General features: G+C 31.0%; 2 protein-coding genes across 2 annotated transcripts; both read left to right on the forward strand.

Annotated features, from left to right (window-relative positions):
- The first annotated feature begins 283 nt into the window (after positions 1–283).
- LOC132715746 (nucleoside diphosphate kinase 6-like) lies at positions 284–7,582 on the forward strand. The gene is made up of 2 exons (XM_060698810.1): positions 284–450; positions 4,457–7,582. The coding sequence occupies exon 2, from the start codon at positions 4,676–4,678 to the stop codon at positions 5,228–5,230; it is 555 nt and encodes a 184-aa protein (XP_060554793.1). The 5' UTR covers positions 284–450; positions 4,457–4,675; the 3' UTR covers positions 5,231–7,582.
- Positions 7,583–9,293: 1,711 nt separating this feature from the next.
- LOC132715747 (uncharacterized) lies at positions 9,294–13,776 on the forward strand. The gene is made up of 2 exons (XM_060698811.1): positions 9,294–9,570; positions 12,728–13,776. Exons 1-2 carry the CDS (start codon positions 9,388–9,390, stop codon positions 13,736–13,738), a joined length of 1,194 nt encoding a protein of 397 aa, XP_060554794.1. The 5' UTR covers positions 9,294–9,387; the 3' UTR covers positions 13,739–13,776.
- Positions 13,777–17,532: the final 3,756 nt, after the last annotated feature.

Raw genomic sequence — 17,532 nt, forward strand, 5'->3', positions numbered from 1 at the left:
CTAACAAAATTGACAATAATAGAATTAAACTTCCAGGGTATCTTAAGCTTATTTACGGGTCTTTACTTACACGAAAAGAGAGTTGGTTTGTTTCTCGTGTTGAAAGATGCTGTCTTCTAATTTTTGAAGGGAGTTTGAACCAGAAAAATGGTATTTTTTCTGGACTATTTCCCGCGCCTCTGTTTTGGAAGCCTCCATCTTGTTTTTCTGTGATGTCATAAGCATGTGACTTCGAAACTCCGCCTCCTCCAGGAAAGGGATGTCAGAAAGTGATTACCATAAAATTGTTCCTTACATGCTTTTTAGGCTAACTGACTGTGTGATACATCAGTAGAAATGCGAACGATAACGAAAGTCACTCTTTCTCTTATTACAATTCTGACGCCTGTTGGATTCCAATACTACTTCACAAATTATTGTCACAACCTTTCTGAAGAGGAGGCAATGAAGGTATCAAATAAATTACGTAAACAGCATTAATATTGATCTCAGTTGTATTGTATTTGCAACTTAAGATTCTGAGTTCTGACATAAGACACTTTGACTTGGTGTGTGGTGCTCAAAACGCCTTTAAAATCAAAATGAAATGCAGTAGATCTACTGAGTAGCTATATCTATAGGCTTACAGACAACTCACCCCCCAGACAATTCACCCTCAACCATTTTTTCCAGACAATTAACACACCAGACAGTTCACCCCACATTATTGGAAAAATGACACAGACAATTCACCCCGCATTTCTTTAAATTTAATTTTGATGAAATTTATCTTAGAATTAGAAGATGCAATAAAGAAATGTGTTGTGTTTCTTTACTTAATTGATATTTATAAAATATTAAGTCATATTTAAACTAATTATTATAATTTATTACTGAAAGATAATATTTGTTACTATGCGTTAATATTTTTACATATTATTTTACATAAAAACTGTAAAAATTACATATTCACCATAAATTTGTCTTAATTTGTTTAAGTGCTTTTGATGTTATTATAAGATGACATATCAAAGATATTAACATGTGATAATCATTTGCTCTAATTAGGTGTTAAGTGACTCTAATCTAGGTAGATGGATAGATATGGTAATTATCTTAAATCTTTGAAGTTCTGATAAATTTCTAATTATATTTTACAAGTGAAATTGAAAAGCTAAATTATGTAGAATCAGGTACGTATATATTTATATACGTACCTGGTAGAATTGATAATTAAAGTAACCCATTCAATATTCAAACAACTCATTGGATGCTTATGACACATCATCTACAAATAAATTTTTTGAGGAGCTATTCAAGACATGCTGTCTTGTGTAATATGACATTTCGAGTGGATGTTTGTATACGTTTAATAGCCCTTTATCCCTGTCATTAATCCCTTTAACACTTTTTCCCTCCTTAATTGATTATACAACAAGGTGTTATGTGCTTAGAATAAACAATATGTTTTACAGCACTTTTAAGATAATGGATAATTAAATTATTCTGTTTGCATTATATATACAATAAAAATATCAAGACCATTAAATAAATGATAGATAACATGTTTATGAAAAGTGTATACATTATGGGCATTTCCCTCAATATAAACTATGTGCTATTTGATTTGATTGAATAAAATTAGAGCCTTTATAACATAACAAATAAATATATATCAAATTTTGAAACTTGACTTGCTTGTTTTCGTTATAGATCTATTTTGTGAATAAATATGACATAATAGATAAATAATAAATCAATAAATATATTGACTTTTTAATTTTTTTTAAACAATAAACATGAGGGGTGAATTGTCTTATCAATTTTGGGGGGTGAACTGTCTTGAGGGGTGAGTTGTCTTGGTTTTTTGAGGGGTGAATCATCTGGGGGGTGAGTTGTCTTGTTTCCTATCCCCGGCCCAAGTTAACCCGGCCTCAAGTCAATGCGGCCCCAAAATCGGTCAATCCGGCCCCAAAATGATTTTCAGAGAACATCTTATTAAATTAAATTATTATGTTTTAGACAATATTTTGCTTCTTTCATATAAATGATATATTTATTACACAAAAAAAAATAAAAAAAAAAAAAAATTATAAATAATTTCATATTTACAAATAAATAAAACTTTACTGAATGAAGATTATGAACCATGTAATAAAGTTATTGAAAACATTATTAGGCTTAATTGCTTTTATACATGATAGTGATAATGAATGATTACATAAAATTCAATAATAATTATTATGTGTGATCGTATGCACGTATTCAAAAGTGATGAACAAATAAGTAAGGGCAAACAATAAACAAAGAAATATTAATTGTGAAAAAACCTTAGCCTGTTTCATATCTTTATTTTATGTAAATTCGAAAATATATTTTCCTAAATATGAAAATGCTTTAACTTATGATGTCTATTTTGGTACCGTTACTATACTAGTAAATCAAGAGAAAAAATAATGAAATACTTTTTTTTAATAACTAACTTTGGAAATATTTTAGGACTTACTCCACGGATTTATATTACATCCGTGCTTACTCTATGTGTTTTCTTTTTCCACATGTACCTTTACAAAGAGCTGTCCACAACACTCAGCCCTTATTAAAACTGTGTCTGTAGGTACATGTATAGACCCGAAATCGAGAGAATAGAGAAATTTTTAAATATTATTAATATAGCACTTCTTTTTTACGTTTTCTTATTATCTTTCTATCTTTTTTTCTATTCAGGAAATAATGTGTATAATTATTAAGATAAACAACTCAAGAGAATGTATTCAAAGATTTGTTTTAAAATCATCACCTTTTCTTTAAATAAGTTGGTAATTAAACAATAAAGCACATTAGTTAACTAGTTTTGATGACAACCGCTAATGTGATTCTAGATATCATAAATCTTTTTTTATCTTGCAATAATAATTATTTACATTATTTCTTGAGTAGAAAAAGTTAATGAAGAAAAATTAGTGGCAAATAACTAATAATAAACATAGGGCCGGGTTGACCAGATATCAGATTGAATTGGGGCTGGATTGACTAATTTGGGGCAGGATTCTCTTCAGGCCGGGTTGACTTGTACGGGGAATCAGGGTCAGCTCAGCCTTAAAATGCACTCGATCCCCCGAGTCAGCTCGGCCATATTCCAACTTGGCACGGGTCAACTTGGCCCACTTTTCAATTTATTAAAATTTTGGTTTATTTTGTTGGAACCACATAATTAATATCTGGACTTATTCATCAATGTGTAAAGATGTTTTCTTAAATAAGTATTAAATTTTTGGCAATGAACGCGATTTAAATGATTATGGTAATAAAAAAAATTACAACCCATTCTTGGGACAAAGCAAAATACATTGCATGTAAATAAATGTATAAAATGTTGTTTTATGTATGTAAGATAAAGAACAAACATTTAAAATATTTAATATTATAAGTAAACAAGTTTTTATATCATATTTTATTTAAACAAAAAGCATCATTGAAACAAAAAGCACCAAAAGGAACACAATTGTATCATAGTAATTTTTAACGAATCTGCACGAATAAACATAAGAATTTTTTTTCTAAATATACATTAATTCTGCAGAAATACAATGTACAATTATGTACATCATACATTGTATGTGTTAAAAGATTTTTTACTGAGGCTTTACAAAGTAAATACATGTCTCCAGATTCGAGTACCTGCTAGATAGTGTTGGTTTTGAAAACCTTTGCCAACATTTTTCTTGACTAAAAACCTTAAACCAGAAGTGTGGTAAAGTAGACGTAGTTTGGTTGTACTGGGATATATTTTATTTTATATGTCTAGTCCAAGGTAAAGAGTCAACTCAGCCCTATACCAACTCGGCACGGGTCAACTCGGCACAGGTCAACTCGGCCCACTTTGAAAAAAGCAAAACATATTAACTTTTTCTGTTGTTTTTGTTTTTGTTTTTTTTTTCATTTTAAACAGCTTTCCTTGATAACATAATTACATAATCAGAAAAATGTTGGCAAAGGTTTTCAAAACCAACACTATCTAGCAGGTACTCGCGTTACCATAAAGCTCGCTTTGCCAGCATGCCCTTTGGGCCAGCTCTTCGAGCTTACTGTTAATTAAGGGCCATTTAAGCTATTTTAGTTTATCTTATATATGTGTTTTGTATATGTTTTATATTGAAATAGTTTCTGTTATGTTAATACATTGTATTTGTTTACTTGACAACATGATTTATTTTCTATTTAGTAATTTACAACAGCTTAAAACTTTGATAGGAATTAATTTGAATCTGGAGAGGAGGTGCTGAATCTGGATACATGTATTTCATTTGTAAAGCCTCAGTAAAAAATCTTTTAACACATACAATGTATGATGGCATTTAATTGGTGAGTAATTTATCATTAAATGCCAAAATATACAAACCCAACAACCATACATTCTGACATGATTCACTGTTATTGGTGATATTCAACATCATACTTATTATTTCCTTTTCAGAAATATAAAATGACACGTTCTGAACTTGAAGCTTCCAAGTTGCGAAATCAACAAATTTTTGAAAAACTGATGAAAGATCCTGGAGTGAAAAACAAGTAAACTTGATTCTGAATTTTGCAGCTTAAAAGTGTGATTTTTAAAGTCAATGAACTAGTGATTGACTGCTAGAAGTTTATCATTGTGTTAAAAAAAAAAGAAATTGTGCTCACAAGAATAAACATGTCATCAGCATCAAGAAAAAGTTTACAATTAACCCTTGCAATATTAAAACCTAATGTGGTTTCTCATCCACATCTAGTTCATCAGATTAAAGAACTTATTCATCAAAAAGAATTCTTGTTTATTCGCTCAAAAAGAATGCATCTACCAAGAGCGAGAGTCGAGGACTTCTACAGGGAGCATGAAGGGCGATTTTTTTACAATAGACTGGTGTCATTTATGTCAAGTGGACCAATCAGTACCCATATTCTGGCTCGAGAAAATGCCATAGCAGAGTGGAGAAAGCTAATGGGAGCAACTAAAGTATTTAAAACTATACATGAGGATCCAAACAGTATTAGGGGACAATTTGGTCTGACAGACACAAGAAATTCAACGCATGGATCCGATTCTGATGAAACTGCGTTGAAAGAAATGAACTTTTTCTTTCCAGAATTTGATGTTGAAGATTGGTATAGGGAGTCTGAGAGACACTTCTTGACTGGTGATGTGTATTTTGACGATGAACATGATATACATAGATATAAACTAAATCATGCAAAACTTAAAAGCTAAAAAGAAAGAAATCTTTTCTTTCTGTTATTTTGTCATTGGAATAACTTGGGTAGCATGAATTCTTAGTAATGTGGAAGTGGTATCGAAGAAATGTTAAGTGGTATTTACTGTTACATAGTCCGATACCCACGATTGATAAACATGTCACATAACATGCAATCAATGTTAATGGTTCGGCCGTGGGTATCCGACGATGTTCTGTTAAGGCCTTTCTTCGGACCAACTTTTGCATTTCTGTACAGTACTTAAATGTATCAGCAGTTATAATCAGATTCAGTTTTAGATAATAAGTTTTATAAAAGAGACTTGGTCACAACTATCAAATTTATGTAAGATACATGTAAATGACTATTTCTCTTATATTTGTCAGGTTTGTTTATCAGATGTTTACATTGTTTGGAGAATAATATAAAAGAATTATGTATCAATTTCTAACTTGTCTGTTTTGAAGAAAAAGTCGAGCTATAATATTGGCTGTTGGCATCATTGTCATCTTTGTTGTCATGATGTAAAAATGTAGCCTGTTAGTCAAACAAATTTAAACATATCTTTATGAAACTTGAAATCTTTGCTTATCATGGTAATAATTCAGTATAATTTTGAAAGCTATGTATTTGGAGTTATGCTCTTTTTTTCACTCGGAAATTTTTGTCAAAAGTTGTTATTTTGAAATTGATAGACAAGTGTTAACATCATATGCTATGCTCTTTTTTTTTTTTTTTTTTTATATATCATTAAATGAGTGTCACTGTGTGTTCTTATTTTACATAGATTGAAGAAATCATTTGTCTATGAGGAACACTGTGTATGGTACTGTTAAACCTTGGTGCACAATCTATATTAACTGGCCTGTTTAAAATTTTCAGTAATTTTTACTTCTACAATCAAGTTAACCTGTAGGTCACATAATTTCCTGCTGTAATATTTGTAATTAAGTGGTATAGTTACTATTATATTAATATTTTATGAACCCAGGTCTCTTAAATTTTCAGGAATAAAAGATAACAGACCTGTCACCACCAGACACCTTTTCCAACATTTTAGGAATGCCACCATTACTGTATGGTATTGGAAAAATATATTGTAAAGTGTCCATAGTAACTAACAATAACGAATAAAGACATAGAAAATAAGGGAATCGCTTCAAGGAATAGATTTTTTGTATTCAAATTATAATTCTTCTATAAATCATTTTAAGGTTTTCTTAGTAGACAAAAACACTTTTCAAGGAAAGACTAAGGATTGGATATTGTATGTTTTTAAATTTAGGGAAAATCTTGGCACTGAGACCGCTTCCATTTACAGGTAGTTGCTATAAGAGGAAAACATCTGCAGATATATATGTTAAGTGTATAGTTTAGAGGCCTATTAAGTGCCTGAATAGCATCATTTGTATTTCTTAAGAACTTCTTATTTATGGTATCTTGTTACAGTTGCAATAAGTTACTCATTGACCGTATATAGAATTACTATCTTTTGTTTCTTATACTTTGGTATAAATACCAGTATAGTGATTTTGTCTGGAAGTCAAAATACTACTTTGTTAACATTTTGCTACCTTTTTTGCACATTACTGCATGTTCCATGCTCTTCTCTTCAGGCGTTTAACATGTAATATGCTCTCAAAAGCATTATTAGACACATGGTCAACCTTTCTAAAGAATTCAAAATATCTGATTTCTCAGGCATAATGTGCCTTTATATTTTGATGTTTTCTTTTTTTCTTTATACATTTATTTATATGCTAAGAATACATCATAACAGTTCTTTCTATTATACTTGTAGTTTTAATTCATTCATCTCTTAAAGGTAACCGCCTCTGTGGTCGAGGGGTTAGAGTCGATGACTTCTAATCCAGTTACCTCTCTGGCGTGGGTTCAATCCCCAATAGATGCTTTGGAAGTTTAGCGCTGAGGAAGGTAGTCTGGTACTGGTGTAACTCTCCAGGAACGATGGTTAGGAAACTACCCGCCTATATGACTGAAATACTGTTGGGAGGAAAGGGCGTAAAATGAAACAAACTCTCAAAGGTGATGATAGGGGTGCATTTTTTCCTAAGTTCAACATTAAATTCCAAAGTTCAAACGGTTGCTAGCCTTCATTTGTGTATAAATTGTTCTTTTGAGAGTTATTATTAGTTATATAATGTAATTGAATTGTACATATCAGCTAATAATGTTATAAAATTACATGTTTGTGTATAATAAGGTTATAAGAGGTTCAATATTTTATTTGCTGATATGTTTGATAAATGCAACACTGAGTGATGGTTAAAGTATAAATATTTGGTTGTTCCTTTTCTGTAACAATGTTGTGTATTTAACTTTGTTTTCAAGTAAATTACAAATTACATGTGTACTTATTTTACATACAAAATGTACCATTAATTAAAATGGCAAGGTTTAAAGTTACAGAATGGTGAAATTTATTTAAATTTTTCCGGATATTTCCCAATGGATTAAAATTAAAAGTATCAAATAAATTCAGATTTGTATATTATAGATATTTTATCATCAAAAATGTTCATTTTTGACTCTTTAGAAATAAATATTTTTCCCCATGTAGTTTTTATGCTAAATTTATTAGTCCTGGTAGACTATAAGTTTTCCCTCTGTCCCACTTTCAGTTTGTCTGTCAGGGAAAACATACAATTGTTTATGTGCTTCTTCTGTCCTTAATTTTAGTTTTAAAAATACAGAAGGAAACGACATGCACCAGTACCAGTTGTTAATGTGGTAATTCTCCGGTTTGTGTGGGAAAATGCCACATAGAGATCATTTAAACGAAAACACACACAAAATGTTGACACATCTACACGAAATTCAAGTTGGATCTGGGATGAATATCTGTGTTCTTTCCGTACAGACTGTACTTGTGGGGAAGAAGGTTGCTTTAAAATATTTTTTGACAAAATTTGAAAAGCGGATACATAATAAAGTGGAAAACCAGTCTATCCTAAAGGCACTTACCGTTTGCCCTCTGTTTGTTTATCTTGAAATATGGAAATATCATATGGCAGTATGGAGATTATGCAATTATTTATTTTTCTGAAAATATTACAGAAATACAAATATATTTGTTTATATTAATTTAAACACATTGACATAATAATTGGAGAATGTTTTGGCCTGAAATTGAAAAATAATTAGAAACATTTCTTTACAGGATTTTCATGACCAGATATTCAAAGATTTAATACGCAAGTGATATTACATGCACATGTAGCATGCCATGAAGGCCGAGCTTATCAGCGACTAAAGTCTGTATCAAAATTATCAATATAGAACAAACAGATTGACGTTTGAGCTGAAAGAAATCATTGTTAAAAAAGTGGCGTATAAAGTATTGAGAAAGATAAGCAGGTCAAATTTCATGACTCTGTACTGCTTGGAGACCACCAAAACTGGATGACCATCCAGCCCGGACGGCCACGAAAAACATTTTATTTAGTTATTTTCTTTGTCCAAGTGTTGTCGATAAATCATTTGCTCTAATATCAATAATAAATGGACGTTTCATCTAAAATGAATTTATTATATTGATTTTATCTTTCTCAAATGTTGATAGGTTTATGTCTATTACAAAAAAGTTGATGTTACAAATTCTGACGTAAAGGGTGCAATACCTGACCTCCTTCTCTAACTATATCATATTCAGAATAAACAATAGAATGATAAAAAAAACAATAGCAAATGCTGCTGGAATATTGTATTTTAGGATAAAAAATATTCTAAAAATTAAACTAAAGCCATTATCTGTATAAGATTATAATGTTTTAAATATCTGTCCGGACACATGGTACTGTAGTGAAGACAATTTAGGCCCTAGCAGAGGCCTAAAATACAAGTGTATCAATATAGAAAATAAAAAAAATAGCTCTTTAGTTTGAAGAAGAACCTAGCTTTACTGTGTCAAATTTCCATGTATCTACCTTTGTTAAATCTGCATTTTATCAAAGTATGTTCAGGCTTTGAAATAAAAAAAAAACAAAAGTAATATCTCTGAAACCAGAACATGTTCATAACTTTTACGTGCTTCTCTATTACTCAGTTGGCTCAAACACGTACAGATAAAGTACGGATACCGGAATATAGCAGCTATACAGTTCGATTAAATAAGAACATCATTCTCTAAATGATAAACAAGCTCGCCGAATTATGGCTTTTCAAAAGCGAAATAAATTTGAAAATACAAATTTTTCCTGTCCTGTTCTTTTTGAGGGTGGTTTACAATCATGTGTAAGAGCAGATTTGATAAACGAATTGCTCCAGTACATCTTATTTGAACGGCAACAGATTCCCTTATCATTTACTCAAATAAAACGTGATGTTTCTGCAAAGGTAAGTTGCCTTATGCATATTCTGTTTACTATCGGATCTAGGATACCATCTGTATGGACTGTGATTTAAGCCTACTCTCTCTACATAATAAAACTAAACTGATTTTACACCCAGAAACCTCACCTATCTGGTTTTCGGCCATTTTGTAGCAGGAAAAGAATTCTGGAGTAGAAACCATAAGCAATTTTGGTTATTGGTTGGCATTTGTTTAGTCAAAAAATATTGACGTACCAAAGCTTGATTCTGAAATATTTTCGTTCTGGGGCAGAATCTCGCTTTAAAAGACAAGATATTGCTCAGACACAAAAATAGCACAATATCTCGTCGCGCAGGGGTATAGATGGATACCGAAAATAAGCTATTTTCGCGAAAATAAGATTGCGACTACGAAAATAAGATTTATTTATGAAATAGTGCATTTGTCTGTTGAAATAATTATGTTAGTTATATATTTATGCATTCATTGAATGATTTTACAGCAAATTAAAATTTCAGAACCAAAAAAAAATAATTTAAAAAGTGAAGTTTGAGCCGAAAAATACTATCATGAATACGAAAATAGCTCAAATTGCCGTGTAAAGCGAAAATAAGATCGGGTCTACGAAAATAAGATTTATTTTTGATATAATGTATTAAAAACGTATTTTTGTTGTTAATAGTTGATTTGTATGAATGAAATAATAAATTTCAGAACCAAAAAAATAATTTAAAATAGTGAATTTTCGCATGCCTTCCCACTATACTATTTGGGATATTTACCATATGTACCGAACAAACGTCTTATATTTCATTACAAAACATTTCATTCTTTATTATATTCATACAAATCATTTGATAACAACAAAAATACGTTTTCAATACAATTTATCAAAAATAAATCTTATTTTCGTAGACCTGATCTTATTTTCGAGCTATTTTCGTATGAAAGTTTTTTCGGCTCAAACTTCACTTTTTAAATACTTTTGTTTGGTTCTGAAAATTTATTTGCTGTAAAATCATTCAATGAATGCATAAATATATAAGTGATATAATTATTTCAACAGATAAATGCACTATTTCAAAAATAAATCTTATTTTCGTAGCCGCGATCTTATTTTCGCGAAAATAGCTTATTTTCGGTATCCATCTATACCGGTCGCGCAGTACAATTAGTTGTACTAGCATTTAACAATCTTTTAGCCCTATCACTATCAATTTTTTAGGCCATAAATTAAGAATAATGAATGTAGTCCAATATATGAGACATTACAGGCTTGTTATAGTTTATATCTGTCAAACCCGACACTTTGCCCAGAAGCAAAAATATCTCTAAGCGTCGGAGTATTAGGACTATAATGAATGATAGCCCAGGGTTCTATGATATCACGGTACTAATCTTTTATTGGAAAATATTCAAATGTAAATATCATGCATGATTAAGATTTTCCTTCTATTTAATCAGTGAACCGTTTCCAAAACTGTTTGTCAAAAAATTATTTAAAAAAATCCAATTAAAATGACATTTTTTAAACTCTTTCCAATGTCTGCCATTTTTGGTTATTTCAGAGGAGGTTACTATGGTATCACGATAGTCCCCAAAAATGCAAGTAGGGAAGAATAGATGGGTCAAAATCTTCAAGTTATGTTTTGAAAAACTTCCAACAGTTAACTTGCTATAAAATTCAAACTATATGAACAGATGATATATATGTCAATTTATGTGATTATAACATATTTATATTGACTGTGTAAAAACATTTAAGGAAATATTAGTAAAATATGATGATTTTTTAAAATATTTTTCTTCTCACGAATACATTCATTATTTACAAAATTGATTTTATGGCAGATGAAAATGAATTGAGTGTGCCAGTTTGAAAAATATTAGCAGTCAAAGAAAATGTAAATACCATTATATCATAGAACCCGTGATATCATAGGAACCTAGTATACTACAAATATATTATTTTGTACTTCTGCTTACCTACTAGAGGTATTTTTTTTCTTTTGAATTTGTTTAGAAATCTATTTCATTTTCGAAAAGCAAGATTTTCACTGTCCAGTTAGGCAAGTTTGTATTTTTTTTATTTTACCAGCCTTTAAATACCCTTGGCTAGTGGACTTGTGCTAAATTCGCAAATGAATGCTGTTAGCCATAAAAAAATGAAATGAAAAATAAAAAGTTTCAAGAAACAACCTTTCAGGTTTAATGCCGTTTATATAAGCCTATCAGGTTTTTAATGACACATCCTTTGAAAAATTAGAAATAATAATATTTAACACCAATGAGTGTAATTTAGCAAATAATAATAATTGACCCATTTGTCAAGTTTGTAAACCATCAACTCGAAATGTTGCAATTTTCACGCCTCTTGAGTCTTGACATGTTGATGTTCTGAAAACACATTTGATTTTCTTTGACCAACGAAATAGTCAAATACAATTCATAAACTACTTAAACTATTACAAAATAAAGAGATAAAGTCAGGACATTGTTATCTGAAACAGAAAGTAACAGTGTTGGCCAAGAATTGGCAATTATTTATGCCATAACTTATCTCTGTATAATTCAAACCTAAGCGAAACTCAAAATTGTTTATAAAATATTTTGAGGCAAGTTCACCGTGATATTTGGGTCACCAAATGGCTTAAACTTTGCGTGTTTCATCTTGCCAGTACTGTATAATCTGTATTATTTTCACTTTTTCATATTTCAAGTTTACAGTTAAAAAAAAATTCTAAATTTAATGACTTGTCTATATTTTTTTTTGTTTACAGACAGTTTATAAATATGAAAAAAAATAACAAAATCCTAGACCTGTTTAGATATTTGTTCATAATTTGTCACCATATTTTAGAGTTATTTTTTAAACCTCTTTGTATTCAGTACCATGATTATATATTTTTAACTGTCTCACTCAACTATTGTTTATGTTAGCAAAATAATTCTGAGGAAAGAAATGATGAAATTTAAAACCTTTTTCATTCAGTAGCTAAGTTAACATAATTTAAAAAAAAAAAAATATTTACAAGCAATTTTACTTACCATAGTGAATCAGTACATAAATTCAGCAGGTTAATGCTGGTAATATTATTAAAAGCCAATTTTAGCAAGGAGAACTAGAATCTTTCTCAATGTTTTACATGTATTTTAGTTGTCATTTCTATCCTGTTTCAGGTATCACAATCAAATGTGAAGGGAGTTCCTATGATCAATCGCTTGGAGATGAAAAAGGCTGTTGATTTAGTGAGTAAATTAGAAGAAACCAAACAAAATGTTGGTCAAGCATTTGATATATGCCCAGAAATTGACAAAGTTGCCATAGCAATAGGTGCCACTGCAGTGTCGCCAAAAGAAATCTTTGTGATCCAGTTACCTCCATTAAATCCAGATGCAGATAATTTATCAAGTAAAGCTTGTGTTAAATCAATGTTTAGACAGTTAATCATGCAGGATCCACTTGGAGATGTGAAGCAGATTTCGCCAACTAATATTTCATTATTACTATTTGCTCCAAGAAAATCCCATTTATCATGGTTTTATCCCAAACCTACATACAAACTTCCTGTACGAGGCAGGCAGTTTGAATTTTCTTTACAGAGCAAATATGGACGGGGTTCCCATGACTTATCAACAAATTTCTCTATAGTTGAGCTGTCAGGTTTTGAACCTTTTGACTCATTTCTTGGTGAATGTGAAGAAATATCAGGCATATCTAGCATAGACACGACTTCACATTCTAGTGAAGGTTCTGTTACTGCAGACTATGTTTGTATTGACTCGGACCATGACATTGAAATTGTGACCTCAAGTGACATCAGAGACACTGTATTTAACCATAATCCTGAGATTGTTCAGTCAAGTCATAGTAAAGATCAAGTAACAACTGTAAGCTCAACCTCGATAGCAGATTGCTCAACTAGTAATAAAACTAAATCATGTAGCAGTCTCAATGAAAATGATGTGAAAGAAAGTAAGAAGCTGCGTAAATTTGGTTCAAGTAGCTCTATATTGTCACAGACAAGTGTGATGTCTAAGGAGTCACAAAACTCAGTGAAGAAAAGGAGAGATCTGACCAATTGCTCAGGGACTTGCAAGGAAGAAAGTGATGTGTTCTGTCCCAGTGATTCTGAATATATTTGGTTTCAGTCACCCTTGTTGATCAAAGGTTACAGGTGTAAAATATAGATGCTGTTTATACATGAAATTGTGTTTAGTTTAATAATGTGGAAACAATAATAAAGCAAAAATTTGCCTATAATGTGAGATGGTCTTGAGATAATGTGCCTTTTTTGTCTTTAAATATGTAAGGTTACAAAAATAAGATAACAAGTATCACACTAACTAGAATCATTGTATTAGATTTACATATTTTTATTATGCTCCCCGAAAAATTTCGGGGGGAGCATATAGTCGGCGCCTTGACCGTCTGTCCCTCCGTCCGTCTGTCCATCTGTTGTCTTGTCCGGAGCATAACTTGAAAACCCTTGGAGATAATTTGTTGAAACTTCATACAGTGGTAGAGGGCGTTGAGGGGGAGTGCAGTGTCAAAGAACCATAACTCTATTTTGCCTGGTTTTTGAATTATCTCCCCTTATAGAAAAATCTGAAACTATAGGAGATATCAACATGAAACTTTGTAGGTGAATATATCTCAATGGGTAGATGTGCAGTGCATAAGAACAATAACTCTTTTTGTCCTAATTTTGGAGTTATTGCCCTTTGTTAATTTTAACACTTTGAACTTTGTCCCGAACATAACTCTAAAACTATAAGAGATATCAAGATGAAACGTTGTTGGTAGATAGATCTCATTGAGTAGAGGTGCAGTGCAAAAGAACCATAATTCTGTTAAGCCTCATTTTTTAATTATCTCCCCTTTTAGATAAATCTTGTCCATGACATAGCTGTAAAACTATAAGAGATATCAACATGAAACTTTGTAGGTAGATACATCTCAATGGGTAGATGTGCAGTGCACAAGAATCATAACTCTGCCTTGCCTAATTCTGGAGACTTTTTCCAGGGACATAACTCTGAAACTACAAGAGGTGTACTTTCCTGTGTCCAAAACTTATTCGGGGAGCATCACCCGGCTCAAACCGGGCTCATGTTTAGATATTAACTACTTCATACAGATAATGTAAGATTTTTTTCCTTAGAATGAATATCTAAACACTGTCTTTTTATCAGCTTACATGCTATGCCTATAAAGCAATTTGTAGAAAGAAAAAAATTATTAGAATTATTTGCAAGATTGCGCCAAAACCAAAATTTAAAACTCAAGGTTTATGTGATGTAATGCTTATCGGTTATTGATTTCCTATCACAAGCTGCAAGCTTATATGCCTCCAGAGACGACAAAATCTTTCATGTGAGGAAACTATTTAGCAAGCTTAATGAGGGTGATTTTTTGGTGCAACTCATGAATGAATCATACACAGAGGTGGGCACCTGGTGTTTTTTCATCCACAGTAAAGTTTTATTACTTTTACAAAGTTTGTTTGTATAAAATCCCAACCAAATAAAAAATATAATGATGATATGCAGTTTTGTAGTTTTATGGCATTGAATAGCACAATATATTTATAATTCACCTTTTCGTTATATCTCATGCTTTGTAAATTAGAATAAATTATGCAGTTACTGGAATAAATTAATGATCTGATATAAATTGTATTAAAATTTATCAGTTTATGTAAATTTGTATAAATTTGACTAAAAACATTTTATAGCTTACAAAACATATATATTGGTAATCGTACAGCAAGAATTACAAAGTTTGGTTTTTCTTTATCACATTTATAGTTTGTGTAAATTAACTTATGGACTTGTATTTTTTATGACTTTTTATATTATTAAACTTTCAGAAAAATAAAATCATTGGTCAATATTTAGTTATTGTGGCCTCGTGACTCTGCCTCAAATACTAGGACATTAATGATTATTTTGTAAATCATGCAATATATACCAATATTAAGTATAATTCTATGTCCATTCTTTAATTAGGAACACATAAGATATTGTAAAACAACGTTTTATAATGTATTCAGGGCTTTATTCCTTTCTTTATCTGATTTTCTTTCTGATTACAGGCATCTTTCCCTCAGGAAAAAATATGTTAAGTTGTGATGTTTTCCTTTGAAATAAGATTTACATTAAGTTTGCAAAAAGACCGTGTTATTTTCCCGCCCTCAAGTGTCAGGGAAGGTCCCCATTCCCCTACCTATAAAAAATGTCCTGATATTGTACATGTATTATATTTTTTTCTTCAACTGATAATTATGTATGATTTTTTTTCTTCAACTGATAATTATGTTTGAAACTGATTTTTATGTTCCAGTTATTATTTATTTGTAATATGTGTTATTTAATAACAATTGTGTAATAATAAGTGAGAAATTTGTATGTGTCACAAGGAAAATGTACTAATGTTTATTTATTGTATGAAAAAATATTACAGATATGTATCACCTTTTCAAGTTCAGATTATTTTTAATGTTATGATGAAATAAGATATTTAACAAAGTAACTGATAAGTTAACGCTAATATTTAAACTGTATGAAAAATAGATGTTGAAAGGTCCAACTCATACATATTTTGATACATGCATTATACTGAAATAAATACATTTATATTTTACATTTTGTGTTTTTTCCTACCACTGAAGTTGTTCATTTGAATCTTCACACGTTTTCGGTCTTAATGGCTAAAGGGTTGCCTGTAAGGGTTGAGACCTAAGAATTGCAGCCATTGGTTATCCCTGCATGATCGCAAGAGGCAACTAAACCGGTGAAAATAATTAGAGTTTATGTATCACTTCGCTCCAGCATATGAGGTGATTTTGACAGCTGATGTTGTTTTTAAGTCTGTTAGCCAAAGTCATCTTTTCTGTTTTGACGTCATATGACATAAACTATGATGGTGCGCTGTAAAACCGAACAATCTGGGTTATAATAGTAGGTCAATGTTTAAAATCCATAACTAATATAGATTTTCTCAGAATTGCTCCCCTGTGCAAACATGGCCATATTGTTTTTATCAAACACAATGTTTTGCAAGTAACATAGTATCTCCACAACCATTTCCGACTTACAGGTCACTATCAGCAAGACCCATAACTTTTGAATTATACAATGTTCAACTTGTTTTATACCATCGGTTAAAAGAAATACAAGCATTACTTAAATTTAAAGCCTGTTCAAACTATGTATGTACAGCAGAGTAATATAATTTTATACGGAATTGCCCTCATTCACTAGATATGATACTTAAAACATGTTTCCTCTTAAAGCCTTTATTTCTGGAGTAATAAAATTGAAGTACAGGACATAAAATATGCAACTTAAACTCTACCATTTTTAGCTTGACTAGGGAGAGCTATTGTAATCACCCAGGCATCAGCCTCACACTTTGGTTAAGCTTTTGCATGCAAGTTGGTATCCCAAAAAAGTACTGAAAAGAATAGGTTGAAACTTCATACAGTTATTTGGGAGCATAACAGGAGGCCACTGGCCAAAGACCATTACTCTTAACAAGGATTTTGACAGAATTATGGCCCTTTTTGAACTTGGAAAATTATACATTATCCAGGCACTGGTTTAAATATCAAGCACTAAGAAGTTTAAATATCATGCACTAAGAATAGTCAAGTACACTGTCCTTCCAACAGCTCTTGTTAGCTTTCTTTAAAGTGGAGAAAGCTATTGACTCACACAAATGTCACTGTCACACTTTGGGTAAGTTTTGTATGAAAGCTGGTATCTCAAAAACTACTGAAGACTTCATACACTTGTTTTCTGTGATTATCATTCATGATGGGCACAGGTCCCATAACTCTGGGTTACCTTTTTACAGAGTTATGCCCCTTTATTACTGCGTGCTGTCTACTTAACATCATATAACCTCTCATTATTCATATTGGCTTAATTAATCAAGGTCAGTGCAATTCACATTATTTTATGCACAAGGTGTAAGAAGT

The sequence above is a fragment of the Ruditapes philippinarum genome, unplaced genomic scaffold, assembly GCF_026571515.1.
Source record: "Ruditapes philippinarum isolate M1 unplaced genomic scaffold, ASM2657151v2 ctg1998_1_1_1_1, whole genome shotgun sequence".
NCBI lineage: Eukaryota > Metazoa > Mollusca > Bivalvia > Venerida > Veneridae > Ruditapes > Ruditapes philippinarum.